The sequence below is a fragment of the Thalassophryne amazonica genome, chromosome 16 (assembly GCF_902500255.1).
Source record: "Thalassophryne amazonica chromosome 16, fThaAma1.1, whole genome shotgun sequence".
Classification (NCBI taxonomy): Eukaryota; Metazoa; Chordata; class Actinopteri; order Batrachoidiformes; family Batrachoididae; genus Thalassophryne; species Thalassophryne amazonica.
The window spans coordinates 12,909,467-12,936,863 of NC_047118.1; the positions used below are offsets into that span (position 1 = coordinate 12,909,467).

Below are 27,397 nucleotides of genomic sequence, written 5' to 3' on the forward strand. Positions count from 1 at the left end.
TAATGTTTCATGTTTAACATCAACCCTTTCTGACATGAGATTCATGGGGGAAAAAAAAAAATATATATATATATATATAATCCCACAGATGGTAGCTCTTCGCACCATTGGCTCCTCAGCCAACCACATATACCAAATGTCGGAATCTGCGATATACATATATACTCATATATATACATACACGCATACAGACACACGCATATACACACACACACACACATATACACACATATATACAAAATCTCCAGGGTGAACAACACTTTTTGGTTTCAAGTATTTATAATATCAAGTGTCACATGAATAATTTTTACAATTTTGATATCAGTAGCAGAAAAGTTTTTTTTCTTTTCTTTATATTCTTCAAAATTTTAAAGTTATTCATGTGACTTGAGATATCTATCTATATATATATAGATAGATATAGATAGATATAATGCTTGCTTCATAATTTCTCCAACTGGGAAACAACAGAAAAAACTTTAACTCTGGATTTATTTGCCTCAAGTTGTATTTTTAAAAAATACAGTTACCACTTGACAGGTCAGTCTCATTTTGAGCATGATAAACCTCCAAATAAACTTGATACATCATGTACATTTCCTACCCAATTTGTCATTCTGCTTTTCCAATAGCAGCATCAAGCCTATAGAGTGTTAATAGGTTAATCTACTGTAGTTCTATTTACAAAATTACACAAAAGTAAAATAACGTCTTTTCAAAGAGCTTTGTGGAAAATAACTTAAACAAAAAAAAAAAACAATTATTGCAGTACTCCACAATCTCATGAAGTGATGCAAAAGCACCAGCTTGTACAGATTTCAGTGCACTTTGAGTCAGGTGTAGCCTGACCACAGGGAATTTGAGCTTTGCTTAATGCAGTATTTTTCGTCGCTCAGGTTAAGAGGTTCTGCAACTGCCGCACTGATTTGAACGGTGGCGGTAATTCCATATGGTCATCAATGGTGGGATTCTTCATACGATACAATTACACTGTATGAAAAAGTTGCAGCATGAACATTATTTTTGACAGTCTAAAGACAAAGTAGTCATAGGAGCAAGTAGTCAAACAGAGCATCAGTAATTATTTGTAGGTTACATAAAGTTACGGTACTCTCTAAGGGGAAAAAAAATACTATCATATGATGTGGTAAAATACTATCATATGATGTGGTATAACATCAGGCACCACATTTCTCAGCTAGGAATGGGCAAAAAAAAAGTGGGGTGGGTCTGAAAAATTTATCTCATTTGTTCAAAACAAATGGTGCTGATGAGCTTTACAATTTTCCTACTGATAAAGTTTCAAAGTCTTGAAAGTTTGTAAATATTAACCACATATTAGAAAAAATAAGGGCAAATTGTAGGAAAGAAAACAATATCCAGAATAAAACTGTCATTTAAATTTAGTACAGGCAGTACCACTTTGTGGCTACAACTTGCACTGTGTAGGCCAGTCAAATGCTTCACACTTCTGCACAAAACCAGTATCTAAAATCCTAAACTAAAGACAGTTCAATTTGGGTCTCTTCTCCAGTGGAGGGTTGCTGTGCGTATACACCTTCACCTGCATCATTCCTCAGGAGCCATGGTTCGGCGGGTGCTGAAGGTCCTGTCCTGAGAAAATTGGGTGTAGAAGGGGATGGAGTTGCAGAGCTGCTGCAGCAGCGGCCTGCGAGGGCCGGGGTGCAAAAAGTGTTGGGTAAAGGGCAGCGTGTGGGACGTGGTGGAGAGCCAAGGGTGTATGGTGAAGTGCAGAAGCTGGGATAATGTGTATGGGCTGACCGGAGAGAAAGGCTGTAGGGTGCGCAGGAATCAACCCTGCATGCCCCAGTGAGTGTCCTAGAGAATGTCCAAGTGAAGGGCCGAGGGGAGACAAGGAGATGGGAGTAAGGTGGTGTTGGGGAATGTGATGTACCTGGGCCAACTGGGCATGGGCAGGGTGTGGGTGGTGGGGATGTGCTGGGTGAAGGCCCATGGCTGCAGCGGTGGCAGCGTGGTGCTGCAGAATAGCATGCTGCACTGTAGTGATTGAAGTCCCAGAGGCCATGGAGACAGTGGGCTGCTGGATGTGGATCTGCTGCAGTGTTGGGGGAGGGGGGGCCGGGGCCAGACTGGCCGCAGCTGCAGCCGCTGCTGCCGCGGCAGCTGCCGAGGGGAATGTCTTGACCTGTTTGGCCAAGAGCTGCTGCTGGATGTGCTGTTGAGCAGCCTGTTGCAGTTTGCTGTATTTCTCCATCTCCTCTGGTGTGAATGTAATGGGCTGACTTTCCAAAGGGGCCAGTCCATCCTCCTCAGCCTCAATGCCATCTTCCTCCAAAGTGGGTGGTGGGTACGCGGGATACGCATGCATCTGAGGCTGCTGCTGTTGTTGCATTTCAGGCATAAGTGACTCCATCACAGGATTCTGAGAAGGAACATGTCCCGTCTCTCCTTGATACTGGGCAGCCATCACTGAAGGCTCTTGCTCAAACAGCACACGGGATTCCTGGTGCACCTCCGTGATGGGGTGCTGTGTTTCTTCCTGTACCACTGTGCTCTGTGGGATCTCTTCAACCTTCTGAACTGGAGGAGCTGGAGGTGGGGGAGGAGGTGGGAACTCCCTTATTGGCTCTACCAAGATAACCTCTCTTTCAGCCTCAGTGCCCTTTCCTCCTGATTTCTCACCATCATCAGGTCTGGTCAGGGGAATTATTGGTGTTTTCTTACCTGTTTGCAGTTTACCAAAAAGTGGCAGCATAGATTTGTTTCCAAGGGTAGGGGGTAGTTTGGGACCAAAGTAGCCCTGTGGTGGGTCCTTAATCTTAATCCCAGATTTTGCCCCTGTGGAAGTGTCATCTGATCCTTTTTTAGACTGAACCTTCTCCAGAAGTTGGCGAGCAGTGAGGATGTTTTTTTGTTCCCCAGGATCCCGAATGCCCCCTGGCCTTTGAGCCTGTGAGCTAGTTGAATGTGAGGTTCTGTTCAGGCCGCGTAATGCATTAGAGCGTGGAGACTGTGAGCGGTAGATGCGTGAGCGGTTAAAGTCTCGGCCTTGTGCGTCACCATCCCCTCGACTCCTGAGACTTCGTCGGTGAGCTGAGCCTTTGGTCGAACTGGAGGAATAGCTCGCAGAGCTATGGCTACGACTGTAGCTGCGTCTCCATGATCTTGCACTGGTGCTGCGGCTCCAGCTACTTGAACTTCTGGAGCTACTCCGATGGTGGCGTCTGTGTTTCTTCCTGCGGCTGTAGCTACGGGAGCGTGAACGGGAGTCTTCTGAGGAGGAAGTGGAGTATCGATGTCTTCTGGGTCGTCTATGTCCTCGGCTATCCCTCCGCTCATACTCAGAGTCTGATGAATGTTTGGAGTGCCTCCGTCTGCGACCCTCTGGACTGTAGTCGCTGTAGCTATCAGAGTAGCTGTGGCTACGGTGGCTGTAAGCACTGCTACCTGCTGAGGAACGTTCAGAGCTACTGGAGTAAGAATGGCTTCGGGACGTTTGGCCACGGCGGTGGTGGCGGCGACTACTCTCTCGCCTTTCTCCCCTCCTTGATGAATTGCTGCACGATCGCCCTGAGTCCTCACTGTGGTGTCGCCGCTCTTCCCGTGGGCTTGACCTGTGGTGGCGCGAACGTTGAGTATTGGAGCCCCCTTCTTCTTCACTTTCACTGCTGGGAGGTCTACCAGGACCACTACTCTTTTGGGCTGAGGTGGAGCATGAGGCACTCTGAGGTGCACTGGAGTCAGTCTTTTGTCTCTTAGTGCTAATGTGCTCCTCTGAAGAGTTGGCTTTGTCACAAGTTTTACCAACACCACCTCCATCTACTCCAGTTTTAAAAGGCACTTCCTTGGCACGTTTTCTCTTCCCTGGTTCAACTCCTATAGTTCCTGTATCTGCTGACACAGCAGTTACCATCTGCACAGAGGAAGCAACCGATTTTTCTTCAGACTTTCGTTTGGCCTTTTCTTTTTCCTCACGCGTTACCTCGTTTTGGTCTGGGACCTTGTTTTTGCTTTTCTTTCGTTTGTGTTTTTTCTTCTTCTTGGTTTTCTCTTGGGTTGCTTCTTTCTCTCCCTCCACATCTTGTAGTGCCCCTTTTTCTTTTCCTTTGCGTTTTGAGCGCTTTGCAGACTTCTTATGCTTCTTTTTTTTCTTCTTTTTCTTGGTACTACTGTTGCCAGCTACAGGCTTTTGCTCATCACCTTCTGCTTGTCCAACCGCTCCCTTCATCACTGGTTTATCTTTCCCAGCACTGGTTTCAGGTTGAGGAGTTTTAGCTCCTTCAGTTACTGGAGCAAGCATTTCTTGTCCCTTGCCATCAGATTCTTTACAAGCCTTGGGGGACTTTGCCGTTTTCCCTCCACGGACTCCTTTGTTGCGGGACAGCTTGAAGTCAAAGTAGAGCGGATTACAGCTGTAAGACAGTGAGGGCTGAGCTTTTGTAAATTCAAGGAGCTCGGAGGGCCACTGCAGGGTAGTACTCTCATCTTTGCTGAGAACAGGGAAAAAGGGACCTGTGGGGATTTTAGGACCCAAGGTGGAATCCGGCATATCTTGCGTGTTCTCTGTCTTTTGTGTGGGTGAAGAAGGTCCTGTCGAAGTTTTGTCTACTGCGCATGCAGACTTCTCCTCTGATTTTTCTTTAGGTGATGGAGATGGCAGCTCAGGGACGGGAGCTGAAGGAGGATTTACTTCTTCGTTGTTGCTATTACAATCTGTATTGTTAGACTCTGTTTGTTCAGCGATGTCCTCACTGTTCTTCTCCTCTGGGCAGTCATCCTCGTCTTCCTCATCTTTGCTTGGACACTGATCGGTTGCCTTCATGAACAATAAGAACTGAAAATGAGGCTTCACACGGCAGTGTGCTGGTGGTATATAGTGATAATACTGAGGTTCCTGTCCAGCATAGCCTTCCTCCTTTTTCATCATCATCTTTAGTTTGTTGAGTGTGGAGACAAGAGAGCCTCCATCATCTTGCTGCTGTGTCTCTTCTCTCCCTGTCATACCACCACTCTCTCCTACTTCACCCTCTCCTGATGCTCCCTTTGGGCTGTCTGTACCAGAGGCAGTTACATCCTCCTGAACACCAGCCTTCTCTCCTTCTTGCCCCTCCTCTTCTTCCATAGCCTCCTCCCCATGGTCAGCAAAAACAGCAGCTGCTGTCTCCAACTTTACTGGGGTTTTCTTAGCAAATGAAAAGGACACACTGACCTTGGAGGCACCTGAAGGGGTTGGGGAGGACGAACTGTTCTTTCCCAGACAGAAGCTTATGGCTGGTCCTGGCCTTGGGGAGGTTTGCCCAGTTTTATCTTCCAGTGATGCTTCCGGAGTGCTGTCCATCAGAGCTATGTTCTCAGTCATCATGATATCACCATCTTCAACCTTCTCTCCATCAATGGCCACTGTTGTAGTTTTGAACATGGGCCCACTTCCTGGAGTACTGAAATATAATAATGATCACAACATGACATGAGCTACATTTTTCAAACATTGTAGAAGAAAAATAGGCTGTAACAACCAGCAGAGGGCACTACAGGAATGCTTTTTCTTTTCTTTTCTTTTTTTACCTGTCCTGCTGTTTCCTTTGCTCAGCCAGCTCATGCAACCGGCGCAACATCTTCTCTTGTTTTTTCCCATCTTTCCTGGAACGGGATGACACATTTCGTGCAAACTCTCTCTGTTTTAGCTCCTTAAGCCTCTGGATAAAACAAAATCAAGACAGTGAGATGATAAAGAAAAAAAAAAAAAACATCAGAAGCTGGAGTTTGACTTACAAAATGGAAAAAGCGGGAAATGGTCAATTATAAGCAGTCATCCTCACCTGCTTATGAGCATGGTCATAAGAGTTGATGTGGTTGTCAAACTCCTGGTGTTTGGTGTACTGCTTGTCACATAGCTCACAGTAGAAATTGGCTCTCAGGTCTTCCAGAGCCTTCGCAATGGCTTTCTCCTTTTCCACCTGGTCCTATTGGTGGCAAATGCAAGAGCAGACTCGATGAAAAGTGCTCGGAGAGCGGAGCCACATTTCAAAGTATCACACATGTAGAGAAAACATTACGTGAGCTTTTAAAGAGTCATGCTCACCAACAATAAAATATATGAAGTATACCTTGCCTCACACACTATGATAGGCCCCATCACCCCTGTGATCCTTGAATGGAGTAAGTGGGTAGAGAAAATAAATGAATGGGCATTTTCTTATATGTCAGCATTGAGTTAGAAAGTTAACCGTGACTTCTGACTTTGATCACTAACTGTTCCTGAACAAAAATCTAATAACTTCTTCCCATGGGTCTACTGTCAAATTTGACCAAAAATGAATTTGGCATTCTTAAGATATTTTGCTGTCATAAATAGAGACAGAGACTAAGGTGGTCATGAAAGCAGATAATCTTGGCAGGTGAATTAGTCAACTCAAACGGGTCGTCTATGCCTAGTAAATGAATGCAGGTGTCTTCATTCTAATGCTGTTTTTTGTATTTGTAATTTTGTTCTTATATTTGTTAAAATAAATGCAACATTTGAGTTTCACCATGAAGATTCGAAATTGGCTTAATGCATTCAATGTCGAACTGAATTGCTGACTAGTCGATGACTAATGGTACCCAACTAGTCGACTAATGATTTTCATTAGTAGTCCCAACCCTAATGTCCATACTTCCACCAGAGGGAGTGGTACGCCCTCTGGCAGTACGCCGAGTCAACTGAACAAACTAATTTCTTTATGTTGTAATTAAGTCAGCTGTTTCATTTCAAATCATGTTAATGTTAACTCAACAACTTTTCATTGAATCAATACAAACAAACAGAGCAGACTATTCACAGTGAAGGATTTAACAGCTTTGACACTTAAACAAAACCAATCTGACTGCTCTCTGAAAGTGATGCGAAATGAAGCAATGCTTTATAAGAGTCGGAATCAGATTTGCAAACGAAGCAAAATAAAGCAATGCTTCATAAGAGTCAGGTTTGACCCACAGAGTTATAGAAAAATAAAAGCGTTACATCTATAAAATAATACAGTAACAGCAGTATGTACAACCCCTGGCAAAAATTATGGAATCACAGGCCTCAGAGGATGTTCATTCAGTTGTTTAATTTTGTAGAAAAAAAAGCAGATCACAGACATGACACAAAACTAAAGTCATTTCAAATGGCAACTTTCTGGCTTTAAGAAACACTATGAGAAATCAGGAAAAAAAATTGTGGCAGTCAGTAACGGTTACATTTTCAGACCAAGCAGAGGAAAAAAAAATGGAATCACTCAATTCATCACTGAATATGACTTTCATCCAGACATCCACAGTCCATGATTGCTTTTCCTTAGCCCATTGTAACCTTGTTTTTTTTGTTTAGGTGTTAATGATGGCTTTCGTTTAGCTTTTCTGTATGTAAATCCCATTTCCTTTAGGCGGTTTCTTACAGTTCGGTCACAGACGTTGACTCCAGTTTCCTCCCATTCGTTCCTCATTTGTTTTGTTGTGCATTTTCGATTTTTGAGACATATTGCTTTAAGTTGTCTGTCTTGACGCTTTGATGTCTTCCTTGGTCTACCAGTATGTTTGCCTTTAACAACCTTCCCATGTTTGCATTTGGTCCAGAGTTTAGACACAGCTGACTGTGAACAACCAACATCTTTTGCAACATTGAGTGATGATTTACTCTCTTTTAAGAGTTTGATAATCCTCTCCTTTGTTTCAATTGACATCTCTCGTGTTGGAGCCATGATTCATGTCAGTCCACTTGGTGCAACAGCTCTCCAAGGTGTGATCACTCCTTTTTAGATGCAGACTAACGAGCAGATCTGATCTGATGCAGGTGTTAGTTTTGGGGATGAAAATTTACAGGGTGATTCTATAATTTATTCCTCAGAATTGAGTGAGTCCATATTTTTTTCACTCTGCTTGGTCTAAAAAAGTAACCGTTACTGACTGCCACAATTTTTTTTCCTGATTTCTTATAGTGTTTCTTAAAGCCAGAAACTTGCCATTTGAAATGACTTTAGTTTTGTGTCATGTCTGTGATCTGCTTTTTTTCTACAAAATTAAACAACTGAATGAACATCCTCCGAGGCCGGTGATTCAATAATTATTGCCAGGGGTTGTATAATCAGTTACACTTCACTTCCAGATGGGTTCATGCAGCAGACATAGCAATTCATGTGCGAAAGCTCAACCCTGTCTGTAAAAATGAAGAGTCTCACCTTGTATTTTTGGCGCAGTTCTTCTGTATCTTCTTTCTCAACTTCAAGCACTCTTCTCTTCTCTGTGGCATCCTCTGCATAGTCCAGCTGTTAAGGCCAAACACAGCAATTGCATCCATGTTGTCATACCTTTTTAAACTCATCACAATGTAAGTAAGTCCCTTCGGCTGTTCCCTTGTTTTCACTTGCTGATTTGGCACAAGTTTTACGCTGGATGCCCTTCCTGACGTAACTCCATATTACATGGATAAATGTGGCAGGCCACTTAGCCACCACCTCTGCGAACTCATGACAATGTCATATCTACAAATTAGACTAATGACATCAGAAGTGACAAGAGACACCACAAAGCAACAAATACTGCAGGTGGCAACAGGAATGACCACAGCCTTGAGAAGACTGTCGAAGCCAATTCATGAACTTGGGGGAGCTCCAAAAGGAGTAGACAGAGGCTGGAGTCAGTGCATCAAGAGCCATCACGGACATACCATCACGGACATACGTGTCCAGGAAATGGACGACAAGTGTCTCAGTTGCACTGTGAAGGCACTCCTGAAACAGAGACAATATCAAGCATTTTACCTGAGCTGAGGAGAAAAAGAACTAGACTGATTCTCAATGGTCACAAGTCCTCTTTTCAGGTGAAAGTAAATTTTGCTTTTCATTTGGAGAGCAAGGTCCCAAAGCCTGGAGGAAGAAGAAGAGCCACAGAAACCAAGTTGCTTGAAGTGCAGCATGAGGTTTCCACAATCAGTGATGATTTGAAGTGTCATGTCATCTGCTGGTGTTGGTCCACTGTGTCTTATCAAGTCCAAAGTTAACAAGAAATTTCAGAGCACTTCATGCTTACGTCTGCTGACAGGTTTTTTTTTTTTTTTTTTGGAGATGCCGATTTCCTTTTCCAGTAGGACTTGGCTCCTGTCTATACTGCCAAAACCACTTGTAACTGGTTTGCTGACCATGGTCTTACTCTACTTGATTGGCCAGCCAACCTGCCTGACCTGAACCCTACAGAGAAGTTACAGACATTGTCAAGAAGAAAATAAGACACACCAGACCCAACAATACACACGAGTTAAAGGCCACTATCAAAGTAACCTGGGTTTCCATAACACCATTCCACGTTAATGCAGTAATTCATAAAAAAAAATAAAAATTCTTGAAACATTTTAGTATATATATAATGAGCATAGAATATATAAAATGATCACCTTCTGAAATAACTGTCAAAAAAGTTATTCAAGATATTCTTATTTTTGAGGTGCACTTATAGAAGTTACTCTTGACTACGCACTCCTGCAGGGACTGCAATTTGTGCACACGATCACTGTCATACAAGAATATAAAAAATACCGTCTCAAAGTGATGTCACAATTTAACTGTAGAACCACTTCACCGTGTTGGATGAATGAAAAAAAAATGCAACATCTCTATCTTATTTCTTGATTAAATATTATGCACAAGTACAGGACATTAGTAGAGACACAATATGGCATCTTACCTCCATTTCCATTCGTCCCATCCCCATGACATCATACTTGAGGATAATGGGCACGGGATCAGTGCGTCCTGAGGAAAAAGAGACAGAGAGGACGAGGTCAAATTTTTAGAACTGAGATTGAGGTCCAGCTCGGAGACAGCCTGCTTTTAGAGCATAGGATGCAGGGGTTAGAGAATTTTGCTTTGAAGTGCATAGAGACCAGAAAGCTACAGTGAACCAAACACTAGCTATTCTCACAGCTTACCACAGTCACTCAGTACAAATCAACTTACAGAGCTTTCCTGTTACAACGGGCTTTGCTGCTGCCGTTAAATTTGTTCTATATACATATTTTGAATGAGTCACAGTTGCACCTACTGAAGTCCTGGTGGATAAAATAAAAGGTAATGAGGCTGATGAGTATATTCAACTAGATGAGAGGAAGATAAATGTGACAAGAATCAAAACTGTCAAGTCTGAAACTGTTTGCATGTTTAGTGTTTTCACTCATCCACATTTAGGGCTGCAGTCCTGTCACACCAGAGTGAGAACTTTACCAAACACATGACCATAAGGGATAAAATGTGAGAATTATATATATGTCCTGTGAAGCTGCTCACAACACTGATGGGCTCATGGAGCTCCAACTCCTATCCAAGACTATTCCAACATCTCCTTGTCCGAACCATCTGGAGATTGACTGACTAAGCCAAAGTTGTGTCCATGTCCTCAGCTCTTTAACTGTTCAGACTACTTACATTACGTAAGCTGTGAAAAGAGCTAGAGAAGAAAAAAAAAATCAAATCAAACAAAAATAAAGACAACCAAAGAAATCAAATGAACATAAAAAATAAAACTAAATACTACCTTGGAGATTGACACAGAATTGCTTAATCCACTCATAATCAGCCAAACAAAGCAGAGAGAAAGATAGTAAAATGAAAAAGGACAAGCACTGAACTACAGCAGAAAGACGTCACAGGCCAGGATTCGCTGTGGTGACAGTGCAAGGTTTTGGTATACTTACCTGGTAAAATATGGGGTATGGGTAGGAGGGAAAGAAAGGGAAGACAGACAGACAGACGCAAATCTCAAAAACGTGTGGACAAAAATTTGGGGTACTAGGCTGCTGCTCCTTTTGCCAGCCAGATTATTAATTTTAGAGATCGTGATTATCATTCAGTTTGGTTTCAGTTTTTTTTCCTCCTACATATTCAAGCTTGTGTTTCTACTGATCAATTTTTCCACATATGCCATTGGACATAAGCCATTCTTTAAAAGGAGCACTCCACAATCATTCATGTGCAAAACTTGTGTTCATAAATTTGTCACTTCAAGTTCATTCAGATGAAGTTAAGACAGACAGTTTTTGGCTCTAACTTAATGTGTATATTATTTGGGACCAAAAATTGAGGGGGAAAAATTTTTGGGAATTTTGCTGGGAAGTTTTCGATTTTCATTTTAACTTTACTCAACAAAAATATAAACGCAACACTTTTGGTTTTGCTCCCATTTTGTATGAGATGAACTCAAAGATCTAAAACTTTTTCCACATACACAATATCACCATTTCCCTCAAATATTGTTCACAAACCAGTCTAAATCTGTGATAGTGAGCACTTCTCCTTTGCTGAGATAATCCATCCCACCTCACAGGTGTGCCATATCAAGATGCTGATTAGACACCATGATTAGTGCACAGGTGTGCCTTAGACTGCCCACAATAAAAGGCCACTCTGAAAGGTGCAGTTTTGTTTTATTGGGGGGGGGGGATACCAGTCAGTATCTGATGTGACCACCATTTGTCTCATGCAGTGCAACACATCTCCTTCGCATAAAGTTGATCAGGTTGTCAATTGTGGCCTGTGGAATGTTGGTCCACTCCTCTTCAGTGGCTGTGCGAAGTTGCTGGATATTGGCAGGAACTGGTACACGCTGTCGTATACGCTGGTCCAGAGCACCCCAAAAATGCTCAATGGGTGACATGTCCAGTGAGTATGCCGGCCATGCAAGAACTGGGACATTTTCAACTTCCAAGAATTGTGTACAGATCCTTGCAACATGGGGCCGTGCATTATCCTGCTGCAACATGAGGTGATGTTCTTGGATGTTGGCACAACAATGGGCCTCAGGATCTCGTCACGGTATCTCTGTGCATTCAAAATGCCATCAATAAAATGCACCTGTGTTCTTCGTCCATAACAGACGCCTGCCCATACCATAACCCCACCGCCACCATGGGCCACTCGATTCACAACATTGACATCAGAAAACCGCTCACCCACACGACGCCCCACACGCTGTCTGCCATCTGCCCTGGACAGTGTGAACCGGGATTCATCCGTGAAGAGAACACCTCTCCAAAGTGTCAAACGCCAGCGAATGTGAGCATTTGCCCACTCAAGTCGGTTACGACGACGAACTGGAGTCAGGTCGAGACCCCGATGAGGACGACGAGCATGCAGATGAGCTTCCCTGAGACGGTTTCTGACAGTTTGTGCAGAAATTCTTTGGTTATGCAAACCGATTGTTTCAGCAGCTGTCCGAGTGGCTGGTCTCAGACGATCTTGGAGGTGAACATGCTGGATGTGGAGGTCCTGGGCTGGTGTGGTTACACGTGGTCTGCGGTTGTGAGGCTGGTTGGATGTACTGCCAAATTCTCTGAAATGCCTTTGGAGACGGCTTATGGTAGAGAAATGAACATTCAATACATGAGCAACAGCTCTGGTTGACATTCCTGCTGTCAGCATGCCAATTGCACGCTCCCTCAAATCTTGCGACATCTGTGGCATTGTGCTGTGTGATAAAACTGCACCTTTCAGAGTGGCCTTTTATTGTGGGCAGTCTAAGGCACACCTGTGCACTAATCATGGTGTCTAATCAGCATCTTGATATGGCACACCTGTGAGGTGGGATGGATTATCTCAGCAAAGGAGAAGTGCTCACTATCACAGATTTAGACTGGTTGTGAACAATATTTGAGGGAAATGGTGATATTGTGTATGTGGAAAAAGTTTTAGATCTTTGAGTTCATCTCATACAAAATGGGAGCAAAACCAAAAGTGTTGCGTTTATATTTTTGTTGAGTATATGACGAGACTTTATATACACTTCATATATCTCCAGAAATACAACTACTATAACCATGACATTTAGGCAGAATACAGTCACAGTGGTTCCCAGCAGATCTGACTGATTATAACACTCCAGTATAGACCAGGTGTTTTCAATTACTGGCCCTTATGGGGGGGGGGAGATACAAGCTGCTCAAAAGACCACTCCCATACAGAAGCACCCACATCTTGAATTCATTTTGTATCACATGTTAAAGTCTTAATTATTGGTCCCAATCACAATAAACAAAGTTTGAACATAAATTCAAATCCTACTTTAAAATCCCAAGGCACTGTCGATATTTTCAAACTGTTAAGTTGTGCAAGCAGCACTGTCTGAAAGCAAAAACAAAGCCAAGAGGTTTAAAGTAGAACTTGGGCATGCTGTTTTTCCACTTGAATGATTATGAAGATGTCATGTTTTACCATAATTACAGTGTGAAATTGCACACTTCCAGTTTAATCTGTGTTCCTGGTAAGCAATATCTAAGCAATGTGGCTCTAAATTAATGGTTTTCTCAACCAAACATTAAGCATTCCAAAATAATACACCTATAGACTAGTCTAACTGACTGAGTCAAAGGGGCCAATGGATATATGTCATCTACAAATGTTTTTGAAAACTTTTGACTTACCTTTAACTATAAATTTACTTTCAAAAATAGCTGTACATCTATTTTAGGCTGATTCTTACCTTCTTGATAGAAGGAAAGAACACTGACTGATGCACGTGTGTCCTCCTTGTGTTATACTTGTGTTATTTAAACTTCACAGCCCAATGACATAATATTTCTGCCAACACAGATGTTTATAGGGGTATTGTAACAGATAACGGCCTGCCTGGATTCAGCCCTACTGCAGTGATTGTCAGCTGAGAGGCTTTCATCTGAAAAGTAATCATTTCAATCCATTACTGGAGAATGCCTTTTCCACTGAGAACCAGAGAGGAGAGGAATAACTGTGTGACACCTAGACCATAAGGCTGTCTCAATGGATGTGTGTCTGCAGAGGTAGAAAGTCAATCTATTATGAAGTTTGATCTGTAGCCAGCCCGCAGACAGACCACTGCAGTTGAGTTCCCTGGTGGACCCACTGAGAACACCAGTCAGGCACCGAATTAAAAATCAATGAACAATTCACAGTCATCCCAAACTATCACCAATCTTTAAACACAGTGACGATACTTCCACATTACCCATTCCAGTGGAAAAAAGGGGACCAGACAAAAAAAAAGTGTGCATCTAAATCACAGGGTGTGAATCACAAGGTATAAAAAACTGAAAACAAAATGACAATGTTCTAAGAGTAATACATATACATGATAATATACAAGCAGCAGAATGAGGACTAATACAGATAGAATCAAAAGCCTATTTAGCATTGGTGCTCTGATGACAGGAAAATAAAAATGAGAGAAATTAAAATAAAATAAAAAAATAATTAATTGGTGGATAAAGTAACATTTACCACTAAGTTTACCATCAGCACAACATGGGCAGGATCAAATCGCTGTAAAAAAGAAACACCAATTGGTTAAGCAGGAAGATTTAGGCACATAGAGAAGGGAGGGTGGGGTTAGACATGTGGTATTGAGGCTTTGGGGTTCATTAACAGAGGGGCTTCAGTGTGTCGGCCCCCCCACCCCCCTCATCCCTTCACTTAGGGCTAAGTGCTTACAGGGATTTCTTCTCACCACTCACTCCCAGCTGCTCATCCCTGTCCCCATGCTTCTGGTCTGGCTTCTTGTCCTTTCAACCAGAATATGCCCCATGGGTACCACTTACCACCCCTCATACAGTAGGCCCAAAGGTTCTTCATGCCATGACCCTGCAGTCTATCTTTTTTTTTTTAACCATAGCCAAGGCACTGACTGGTTGGGGGTAGCAGGGATTTATTTTGTGATCCATTCAGAAATGTACTTTTAGAGGAGCTGTACTGGGTGGAAGAGTGATTTAATAACAATAAATAACAAAAAGCAAAGAGTCTGGCAGCATATCAACTTGACCAGGAGCAGGAAGCGTGTGTCATCATAATATCTACATGTGGACTGTGTGAACAGGAAATTTTTGTTTTGTTTTTTTTTTTTTGTTTTTTTTGGGGGGGGGGGGGGGGGGTAAAAACACATGGTATAATGTGACACGATGGATGCCCCTGTGAATGACCACCATTTTCCCCCTTTTAGCTTTTTGCCTCGCAGACGCTTGCCAGCCCAGTTAGCAAATCACCCTGAGATTCTTCCATTTCCTTACTAGCGTACAACCAGCAAGCTCACTTTGCTATATGCTAAACCCCAGAACTGTGAACATGAACATACATAAAATGTAACTGAGGAAAAGGCCATCCGGGCTTTGAGCATTGTTTAGAGTGGGATTTTACAGTCCGGCTTGACAGCAAATATATGTATTTTTAACAAGTTTACACTTTAAAAAGTGAATTTCAAACCTGTCACGTGAAACCTTCAGATTATTACTCCAACACTGCTTAAAGCCCCAGATGAGTGAGACAGTTTGAGGCAGGCAGGAGTGCACCTCTGGGACAAACATGCTGCGCAGGAGGGGCAAAGAAATAGGGGGAGTATGGGAGCGCATAACCATGGGGACAGAGACGTTTTGGGTGTGGAAGAGTGGTGAGGTTTTTTTCCCTGTAAGTTGACTCTATGGCCCGGTCAGTAAACAGACACGTACATCTCAGTCCCACAACACACACATAATACACAGGTTTCACAGAATTGGAGGTAGAAACAGGCAAACAAGCAGGAAGGGGGCGTGTTTACTCTGCAAGCCATTCAGTCTGAGGTGTGGTCACAGCCAATCAGATACCCGACAGCAGCCACGGAAACTCAAAGAAGGACAAAATAATAATAATAATAATAATTATAAAATAAGTAGAAACGATTATTCTAAAGGATGCAATGGAATCATGACTTTCGATCTACACTGATTGAAATGGATTTTTCTCTGTTTGAATTCAAGGGTTTTACTCTTCAGCAGATTGAATAAAGGTTTAGTGATTATGAAGCAAAAAAGAGGAAGCTGACAAAGGCTATTACAGTACACTGTAAAAGGGATGTTACATTAAGGTGAACTGCAGAGTGGAGAAAGAAAACACACCCACTCACACACATACTGACATACAGAGGGGATCCAACAAACCTTACCTAAAAGGGGCAAAAAGGACAAAAGAAGAATAAGAACAACGTCAATACAGTGACAAACTTAAAAGGGACAAAAATGATTTCACTTCAAAATTTAAAAAATAAATAAATAAATCTTCCTTTGCCAACAAGGATAGAGAAGGATAGGAAGGCAATAACGACTATCAAGCAGAATTCAATGTAATGATATGGTGCAAATGTGCTGTGAGCTTATGCCCGAAAGCATTAAATTTCAGCAAAGATCACCTCAGGTTTGGGTCAATATTTCCAACGACAACTGCACATACTCTGCTGCAGTCTCATGTCCCTATAAAACCGGGTACTTACGTAACCACATGCTAGCAATGCCAGCGGCAAAAGCAAAAGCACAGACTGTCCCTGCAACTAGTTTTCTTCTCCACACAAAGCACACATCATTATCACGTCAAATGCATCACTATTCACTGCTAACAAAGCAAGATGAGAGAGAGAAGATGGATGCAAAATGTCAAGTGATTACTGCATTGTTTAGTTTCCCCACATTTTTCAACCTTCCAAACAAAATAAAACACAATTAGAGCTTAATTGCCAACTCTGTAACCGATTACAGCCACGTCAAGAAGTCCTCATAAAAAAAAAATACTGGGAATGAAGGCAACAGACAAGTTGTTAACCAGCCAACAGATTCATGTATCTGTGGAAACTTACCCGTATACATGTTTTATGTCTACTAAATGTCATTCCAAAATGTGCCACAGGACTGCAAATCAACACAGTGATGTCAACAGCACAGCTGAGTAAAGACTAGGGATGGGTATCGAGAACCGGTTCCTTTCAGGTATCATTAAGAAATGATTCGATCCACCGGCATAAATAACCTTTTTACTTAACGATTCCTTATCCGTCCTTCAGAGTGGCCGTTGTTTTTGGGGGTGTTTGTCAAGAAAATTATAATTTCTCTACATTGATTACAGACCCGCTGCAGGGTCTGTAATCAACTTTTCTGCAGCGCCGCTTTGCTTTGAACCTTGAACCAATCGATGCAGTGATTCGCAGATCGAAGCAGTGCTTCGATCATTGCTTCATTGATTAATTTTTTCTTTCGCTTTCCCCCGCTAAAACCCTAAAGAGCATATGGCTGAGTATTATTTACTTTTTTTTTGTTAAACTGACCTGTTATGGTCTTCTGAAACAGTTGATAGATGTATTTTATAACTTAAAAAACAGGACCAATGCTAACACGTTAGCATGTCTATGGCATTTTCAATGTTCAAAGCAGTTGCAGCTGTCAAACGTTTGTTGTCGTAAAAGAGTCAAATGTATTACAAATTGTAATATTTTTACATTTATTTTTGTTTATATATTAATAATAATAGCAAGCACAACAATAATAGTAATAATAACTAATCTAATGACTATATACAATTTTAGAGAAAGAGACAAAAACAACCTGAATAAAAACAACAGAAAATCTAAAACCAACAATGAACATGCATAAATAAATAAATACATACATACATACATACAGAAATAAATAAGTGTTTCCTGTGAACACCTAGTGACTCTTATACCTTCATTTCATCCCTGTCTTATTTAAGTTTAATGACAGTTTGTTTTGGTCAAACCATATTTTCAATGTGTTAATTTCTTCAGCAATTTCCTCCAGAACTATCTGCCAAGCCAGAAAACTGCTGCATCCTAGTAAGAGCAGAATACTACTGGAATGAATTTGAATAAGGAAAGTTGGGTTTTTTCTCACCTAAATGGATGCTGCACTCACTGCAGTTTTCTGTCTGGAGTAGTCCCAGATTGCATTTCAGAGCTTCTAGAATTCAAATATGTTCATGCACGTGGCGTTGGGGGGTAATTTGGGGTTTCAGCTTTTTTTTGTTTTTCACCACTTTCATCCCTGAATATGTGAAATCGTGAGTCACTTTTGTGCGGATTAAAGTTACTAACTGGGACTCCTGTCTTGTTGCGAGAAAGCAACGAGAATCATCCTCCGTTCTGTTCACACAGCTCCAAAGGCTGCGCGGCTCTCTGCCGAGTCAAGTTAGAATGATAGAGTCCAGTAGGAATTAATAACTTCAAAGCGAAACGCTATTTTGTTTATTTTTATGTCCAGAGATCAAGGATACAGTGACCAATTTCATATTTATTTACTTTAAGACTCAAAGAAATACATAGAAAACCTGTAAATCCTACTTTTAGTACAAAATTCACAAGAGGTATCGATAAGGGAATCGATAAGGAATCGGATTGATAAGCAGAATCGATAATGGCATCGATAGATAAAATCTTATCAATACCCATCCCTAGTAAAGACATCAGGCTGCACTGACTGTGTGCACCAGAATCAGAATCCTGATTCCCCAACCCCACCCACCTGAATCAGATTCACATTTTACACATTTGTTGACGGAAGACAAAGGTCTTGATTGCGATGTTTACTGGCATTAACGAGAGAAGAATTACAGAGCTTATCTAGAACAAGAGAAAGGGATGACAGAGTGGTTTAATACTGCTATAAAATCATTTTAAAAGGTAAAGACAGCATTTAAGGGTCATAGAAATATGGTCCAATCACGTTTTTTTTTGTTGTGTGGAGATGGCCACACTTATTAGGTACTTTTAAGTCATTTTGGAGCTATTTTATTGTGACACCAGTACCACTTTTCACTTCCTGCCACGCTGTACATGTGCATAGTTTCCACATGGCATTTAACAGTATGGATGCAAAAAGCAAGAATTATGACTGGAACGACCACGAAGCCAGGGAAAAGGCTTAAATCAGTTTTACAGAAGATAAGCAGATAGCTGTTCACCAGCATCACATGCTTCAGGCACTGGATACCAGACAGTGACCCGCTTTTTCAGTGCAGGAAACAGCACACGGACATCAAAACAGTTACTGAGATGGTCACCCCCCTGCCACCGCACCCCGTTCTGCAAAACACCAGCAAGTGCGCAAAACACTTAAGCAAAAGCCATAATCTGTAAGAACAGCTAAATACAACCCCTGGCAAAAATTATGGAATCACCGGCCTCGGAGGATGTTCATTCAGTTGTTTAATTTTGTAGAAAAAGAAGCAGATCACAGACATGACACAAAACTAAAGTCATTTCAAATGGCAACTTTCTGGCTTTAAGAAACACTATAAGAAATCAGGAAAAAAAAATTGTGGCAGTCAGTAACAGTTACTTTTTTAGACCAAGCAGAGGGAAAAAAATATGGAATCACTCAATTCTGAGGAAAAAAATTATGGAATCATGAAAAACAAAAGAACGCTCCAACACATCACTAGTATTTTGTTGCACCACCTCTGGCTTTTATAACAGCTTGCATTCTCTGAGGCATGGACTTAATGAGTGACAAACAGTACTCTTCATCAATCTGGGTCCAACTTTCTCTGATTGCTGTTGCCAGATCAGCTTTGCAGGTTGGAGCCTTGTCATGGACCATTTTCTTCTACTTCCACCAAAGATTTTCAATTGGATTAAGATCCGGACTATTTGCAGGCCATGACATTGACCCTATGTGTCTTTTTGCAAGGAATGTTTTCACAGTTTTTGCTCTATGGCAAGATGCATTATCACCTTGAAAAATGATTTCATCATCCCCAAACATCCTTTCAATTGATGGGATAAGAAAAGTGTCCAAAATATCAACGTAAACTTGTGCATTTATTGATGATGTAATGACAGCCATCTCCCCAGTGCCTTTACCTGACATGCAGCCCCATATCATCAATGACTGTGGAAATTTACATGTTCTCTTCAGGCAGTCATCTTTATAAATCTCATTGGAACGGCACCAAACAAAAGTTCCAGCATCATCACCTTGCCCAATGCAGATTCGAGATTCATCACTGAATATGACTTTCATCCAGTCATCCACAGTCCATGATTGCTTTTCCTTAGCCCATTGTAACCTTGTTTTTTTCTGTTTAGGTGTTAATGATGGCTTTCGTTTAGCTTTTCTGTATGTAAATCCCATTTCCTTTAGGCGGTTTCTTACAGTTCGGTCACAGACGTTGACTCCAGTTTCCTCCCATTCGTTCCTCATTTGTTTTGTTGTGCATTTTCGATTTTTGAGACATATTGCTTTAAGTTTTCTGTCTTGACGCTTTGATGTCTTCCTTGGTCTACCAGTATGTTTGCCTTTAACAACCTCCCCATGTTTGTATTTGGTCCAGAGTTTAGAGACAGCTGACTGAACAACCAACATCTTTTGCAACATTGTGTGATGATTTACCCTCTTTTAAGAGTTTGATAATCCTCTCCTTTGTTTCAATTGACATCTCTCATGTTGGAGCCATGATTCATGTCAGTCCACTTGGTGCAACAGCTCTCCAAGGTGTGATCACTCCTTTTTAGATGCAGACTAATGAGCAAATCTGATTTGATGCAGGTGTTAGTTTTGGGGATGAAAATTTACAGGGTGATTCCATAATTTATTCCTCAGAATTGAGTGAGTCCATATTTTTTTCCCTCTGCTTGGTCTAAAAAGTAACCGTTACTGACTGCCACAATTATTTTTCCTGATTTCTTATAGTGTTTCTTAAAGCCAGAAAGTTGCCATTTGAAATGACTTTAGTTTTGTGTCATGTCTGTGATCTGCTTTTTTCTACAAAATTAAACAACTGAATGAACATCCTCCGAGGCCGGTGATTCCATAATTATTGCCAGGGGTTGAAGATTAGAAATAACAAGCGTTCTATAAATTAAAATTGTCGATCTGGAGGCTTAAAGACAAAACAGACTGAAAAAACATGGGAGGTAAAACTGCAGAAACTATGAGAAAAGAAAACAAGTTCATAACAGAAAGTAAGGAATCGTTAGCCTGTCAGTGCTGACGTCAATGATGAACAGTGCGTCACATCATCCACTTTAGAGAGATTATGGGGGAGGGTCACTTCAGGAGACCTTGAGAGTCAGAATGATCAAGAGAATGAAGTAGAGATGAGGCGATGAAAAGCCTGAAGAGACAGGAAGGGGTTCCATGGAAACAAGTCACAGCTATGCACCACTGTTATTCAGCCAATGGGCAAGAGAAGGGTGAGCTAACACGCTGGTGACATTAGCCAAGAGCAACCCACACAAGGTCCGCTTTGTTCCGCCTGCTCCCACTGCTGAGCATGAATCAATAACAAGCAGACCATCCAGTTATGGTTTCAGAATGAAGAGAATGTTACATGCACCATGACTATTCTCCAAAAACAATCCTCAGTCCTCCAAATGAAATTCAACCACTAAAAAGAATAAAGTACATTTTATCATGTCCAAGCAACCCAAGTAATTCTAATTACAAACCAAATAGTCTCATAAAGCACTGTGCAAAACTTCTGAACACTTCATCTTCTTCTTCCATAATATTCGATGATGACCTTGACGTCTTAGTTTGCAGTTGATAGTAGATAATGAGTTCTAAAGTAACTTGCTAGGCTGCATTTATATGGAGACAGATAATCTGTTTTTAATTAGAATGATTGATAATCTCAAAGGAAATGTCCGTTCAGATCAACAATGGTAATTTTATCCTTTCATAATCCGGCAAATCAGAAAATATGAGCAATGTAAACACCCGATCAGATAGTTGTCCACAGACAGAACGTTTTGGGCATGCTCATCATTTGCATAGCAACGTAAGACCAATAAAGTACTCAGAGAACTTTTTTGATGAATAAACACCCGTAAAAGCCCTCAAGAGATTTCCTCATAAAAGGGATGAGGACACCAACTATGGAGCTAGTAAAAATTTTTTTTTGTTTAACCGGTTTTGCTGTTCTCTTTCTCAAGGTCAGATTTCACTGGTGCCCAATATTGTATTTCCCAGAGTATAACTTTTTGTTGCTGTTGTTTTAAACTAGCTTAGGAGGCCTTGCAACTTGCACTCTGGTGCGACTTACATACCAAAAAGTGACAAATTTGCTATTAATAATAGAAATTATAATACGTATTAATATAGGAATCAAGGCACTAAACAAAATGAAGTCCAATAATAAAAGAATAAATGCCAATAATAGGAAGTGCACTGCAAGAATACACACAAAAAAAGATAATACAGAAACGGGTGCAACTTGTACTCTCGGGGAAAAAAAAAAAATTTATATATACATATATATATATATATATATATATATATATATATATATACACACACACACACACACACACACACACACACTCAACAAAAATATAAACGCAACACTTTTGGTTTTGCTCCCATTTTGTATGAGATGAACTCAAAGAAAACGTTTTCCACATACATAATATCACCATTTCCCTCATATATTGTTCACAAGCCAGTCTAAATCTGTGATAGTGAGCACTTCTCCTTTGCTGAGATAATCCATCCCACCTCACAGGTGTGCCATACCAAGATGCTGATTAGACACCATGATTAGTACACAGGTGTGCCTTAGACTGTCCACAATAAAAGGCCACTCTGAAAGGTGCAGTTTTGTTTTATTGGGGGGGGGATACCAGTCAGTATCTGGTGTGACCACCATTTGCCTCATGCAGTGCAACACATCTCCTTCGCATAGAGTTGATCAGGTTGTCAATTGTGGCCTGTGGAATGTTGGTCCACTCCTCTTCAATGGCTGTGCGAAGTTGCTGGATATTGGCAGGAACTGGTACACGTTGTCGTATACGCCGGTCCAGAGCATCCCAAACATGCTCAATGGGTGATGTGTCCGGTGAGTATGCCGGCCATGCAAGAACTGGGACATTTTCAGCTTCCAAGAATTGTGTACAGATCCTTGCAACATGGGGCCGTGCATTATCCTGCTGCAACATGAGGTGATGTTCTTGGATGTATGGCACAACAATGGGCCTCAGGATCTCGTCACGATATCTCTGTGCATTCAAAATGCCATCAATAAAATGCACCTGTGTTCTTCGTCCATAACAGACGCCTGCCCATATCATAACCCCACCGCCACCATGGGCCACTCGATCCACAACATTGACATCAGAAAACCGCTCACCCACACGACGCCACACACGCTGTCTGCCATCTGCCCTGAACAGTGTGAACCGGGATTCATCCGTGAAGAGAACACCTCTCCAACGTGCCAAACGCCAGAGAATGTGAGCATTTGCCCACTCAAGTCGGTTACGATGACGAACTGGAGTCAGGTCGAGACCCCGATGAGGACGACGCTCATGCAGATGAGCTTCCCTGAGACGGTTTCTGACAGTTTGTGCAGAAATTCTTTGGTTATGCAAACCGATTGTTTCACCAGCTGTCCGAGTGGCTGGTCTCAGATGATCTTGGAGGTGAACATGCTGGATGTGGAGGTCCTGGGCTGGTGTGGTTACACGTGGTCTGCAGTTGTGAGGCTGGTTGGATGTACTGCCAAATTCTCTGAAACGCCTTTGGAGACGGCTTATGGTAGAGAAATGAACATTCAATACACGAGCAACAGCTCTGGTTGACATTCCTGCTGTCAGCATGCCAACTGCACGCTCCCTCAAATCTTGCGACATCTGTGGCATTGTGCTGTGTGATAAAACTGCACCTTTCAGAGTGGCCTTTTATTGTGGGCAGTCTAAGGCACACCTGTGCACTAATCATGGTGTGTAATCAGCATCTTGATATGGCACACCTGTGAGGTGGGATGGATTATCTCAGCAAAGGAGAAGTGCTCACTATCACAGATTTAGACTGGTTTGTGAACAATATTTGAGGGAAATGGTGATACTGTGTATGTGGAAAACGTTTTAGATCTTTGAGTTCATCTCATACAAAATGGGAGCAAAACCACAAGTGTTGCGTTTATATTTTTGTTGAGAGTGTGTATGTATATATATATATATATATATATATATATATATATATATATATATATATATATATATATAGCTCACAATATGCTAACTGTTATGAAAATGTAACACAAAGGTCAATTTTTCAAGTTACATGTTTTTAATGCAAACCCGTTTGAAATTGTAGTACACATATATTTCTTTCATAAACCACAAAGCTCAAGATGACTCATTAACTATTAACTTTAAAAATTTCACTTTTCCATAATGGAAAAAAGTGAGTATGGAGTGAGTATAAGAGTATGGACCCTTGTGGGTGTTATTTTTGACGGACAATTCTCAGGTTGTTTTCATCTTGTTATAATTTCTTAATACACATATCTTTTATACAAATTGACGATGTATATCGGAGAATACATATTTCAAAGTAGAATGCCCATCTAAGTATAAATGTTAGCTATAGTTTATGCGACTTTTAACCATCTATATCTCCCACTTGGTTTTGACAGACGGCGTAACATCCGCAAGGGTCATTTTTAATTAATTTTTTTTTGTACTTAAAATTGACTCAAGGGCCTTTTATTTACTTTTAATGTTTCATTTCATGGGTTTTCTATTGACTAACGCACAATGCAATTGCCTTGAGGTTGGTTTGAAAAAAATATGACCTGGTTGAAAAAGTGAGGTCCAATCGTGTTATAATATGCGATGAAAAAAAGTGGATTTTCCAAACTTCTTTTCAATTTTTCTTTATTTTATGAACAACGAAATACACTCAAATTATGCATATTATATATACGTTAGTTACATTAGTGTTAACAATAACAAACATTTCTATTCAACAATCCATATTTAATAAACACATTCATGGAGTGTGTGTATACATATATATATATATATATATATATATATATATATATACACATACATACGAGGTCTGTCCAAAAAGTATCAGACCTTTTTATTTTTTTCAAAAACCATATGGATTTGAATCATGTGTGCTTGCATGAGCCAACCTTGAACCTTCATGCGCATGCGTGATTTTTTTCACGCCCGTCGGTTGCATCATTCGCCTGTGAGCAGGCTTTTTGTGAGCACTGGTCCTCCCCTCTCGTTGGATTTTCATTGCGAGGTGGAACGATTTGGAGCTTTGCTGCAGCAAATTTTTCCAGAAACTGTGAGAGACAGCCAGGTGGAAACCATTCGGAAGATTCAGACGGCTTTCGGTGACGATCCTATGGGCATCACACAGATTAAGGAGTGTTACAACCGGTTTAAAGACGGCGCACAATGGCGGAGGGTGCGCCGTGCTCCGAGCGGCCATCGACAGGCTGAAACGACCAGATCATTTCCAAAGTGAACGCTGTGTTGATCCAGGACGTCTTCTGACTACCAGAGAAATTGCAGAAGAGGTGGACATCAGCACTTTTTGGCACATTCCACTGTTACAGGAGATTTTGTAATGAAAGACGTGCGGAAGGTGGAAGTCTCACAGGACATGTTGTGACATGTCCAGCTCTTACACAATTCCTCGGATACTCACTCGACTGAAAAGCCACCGAAAGCCGTTTGAATCTTCCGAATGGTTTCTACCTGGCTGTTTCTCACAGTTTCTGGAAAAATTTGATTCAGCGCTGCTCCAATCGTTCAGACATTTTCCTCGCAATGAAAATCCAACGAGGGGGGAGGACCAGTGCTCACTCAAAGCCTACTCACAGGCGAATGACGCAACCGACAGGCGTGAAAAAACTCACGCATGCACACGAAGGTTCAAGGTTGGCTCATGCAAGCACAAGTTATTCAAATCCATAAGGTTTTTGAAAAAAATTAAAAGGTCTGACACTTTTTGGACAGACCTCGTATATATACACACACACACAAATTTGTGTGTCTCTTTGTATCTCAATGTCAACCATGTCTTAACAAATGCACACTTTGTCTGTTAAAACTATGTAAGAGTAACTGCACCTTTCTGTACATCCCACCTTCAAACACAGCCTCATACGACCATCCATGAAAAATCTACTTAAGCTCCCAATTTGCTTTTGGAATACAAACGTCCTACGGCACTGCACTAGTAATCACAGATTGATTAAAAACTACAGTACAGTGTGTGAGAAAAAGCAATCAAATTAATCAGACTTGCTGTAAAGCCAAAGACATCAAGTGAGTTCTGATTCACTGTACCTTTGGGAACATTTCCATCCCTCCATGTTTGAGGTACCAGAAGCAAAAAAAAAAACAGCTATCATGATGTTTAACACATTTTAACCACAGAGAGAGAGGGAGAGAGAGAGCAGAGAAACAATGTTGGGAGGAAGGAAACAAAAAAAATGGGTGGGGGGGAGGGCCATACACACACACAAGATAGTGACCAAATGGCACCAGCATGTAATGATTTTGTATGTGTTGTGAGAGAGAGAGTGTATGTGTGTGTGTTGAGTGTTTCCTTACCCTGCATAGTTTTGCCAAGGCCTTGCCCCGTCTTCCAGCCATGTTTCTGAAGCAGTCGATGCCCAATGTTATCCTAGCAGAGAGAACAGAAGACAGAAAAAAAACCAAAAATATTCCAATAATAAGAGGAGCTTTTCCCGATGTGCATGAGTCAAAAACAAACACAGAAACCAAATTATAAATTACTTAGATCACACGGTCATCATCAGCACAACCACCACCACCATCACCATCATCACTGTCATCATCCACATCACCTACAGCGTGTCACACATCAGTGTATTCAACAAAAGTTGTGGTAAAAGCGTGGTTGCGGAATTGACTGAGGGAGATAGAGGATGGGAGATTGGGGGAATGCTAGGCTGTCTGCTTACATCAATACATGAGGTTAAATCTAGCCTGTGAGCTATAAGAGACACTGCCAAGAGAGTGCAGTTTAAAAACATCTTTAGGCAAAGAAACTGGGCATGAGCATTTATAATTTAAAGGAATTTCGGCACATCGACTAACCTGACATGTAAAAAGGAAGAGGAGGGCAAAGGAGAGGGCAATATATGTATCACACGCATACATATATGAACCAGTACAAAGGAAGAGCTTAGTATTCAAAGAAAATGACACAGTATGACAAGTATGGATATCTTGCATTGACAAAATGAAGACCGGAAACTCCAAGCTTGCTGTGATTCCGCAACCATGAAATGGGGAGCACCATGAAACATATGCAGCTGTCACAAAAAAGTAAAGACAAACAAAAAATAAATAATAATAACAGCAAGAGGAAAAGACAGACGTGGAGCTAGTTGGCCTTGGATTACCATTAGAAGGCCCAGGATGGACAGAATAGGCTTGTGAGGGAACACATGGGTGTGCAAGTGGAGAGAGGGAGCTGTGTGTAGGTCGCCCTCTTAGATATACTAGGGATTGCTACTGTGCATATTCTCAAACTCCAGCTTCTCTGATCCAACATCTAGAGTCTGGTCTCCACCATTTTATATTTGCAAACTGCTACTGGAGAGCATTAATTATGATAAGACTGCTCTTCTTTTTATGGTTCTCACTCAGATATCACTACTATTCATAAAAAGATATTTAGCAACCTATCTGAGCTAGCAAAAATGTATATTAAACAGCTTTAGTATGACCTCAGCTGAGGCACATTTTTCACCAATAACTGCTATGAAAGCTAATATAACGGGAAGCAAAATACAACAAGACCCCTGCAATGTGGACACAATCAGGGGACTGATGACAAATCAGA

General features: G+C 41.3%; 1 protein-coding gene across 10 annotated transcripts in view; it reads right to left on the reverse strand.

Annotated features, from left to right (window-relative positions):
• Positions 1-1,288: 1,288 nt before the first annotated feature.
• Positions 1,289-27,397, reverse strand: part of gpatch8 (G patch domain containing 8) — a 51,073-nt gene continuing 24,964 nt past the window's right edge. For 3 of the 10 annotated variants that reach the window (XM_034189524.1, XM_034189528.1, XM_034189526.1), the window contains 8 exons: positions 26,137-26,209; positions 15,550-15,933; positions 14,244-14,285; positions 9,685-9,752; positions 8,184-8,270; positions 5,802-5,945; positions 5,548-5,678; positions 1,289-5,420 (listed from right to left, as the gene is read on the reverse strand). In XM_034189524.1, coding sequence (XP_034045415.1) covers positions 1,577-5,420; positions 5,548-5,678; positions 5,802-5,945; positions 8,184-8,270; positions 9,685-9,711 — 4,233 coding nt within the window. In that variant the 5' untranslated portion in view covers positions 9,712-9,752; positions 14,244-14,285; positions 15,550-15,933; positions 26,137-26,209 and the 3' untranslated portion in view covers positions 1,289-1,576. Of the gene's footprint in view, positions 5,421-5,547; positions 5,679-5,801; positions 5,946-8,183; positions 8,271-9,684; positions 9,753-14,243; positions 14,286-15,549; positions 15,934-26,136; positions 26,576-27,397 lie in introns of those variants that run through there. The other 7 variants (XM_034189519.1, XM_034189520.1, XM_034189521.1 and 4 more) reach the window with 4 other exon arrangements.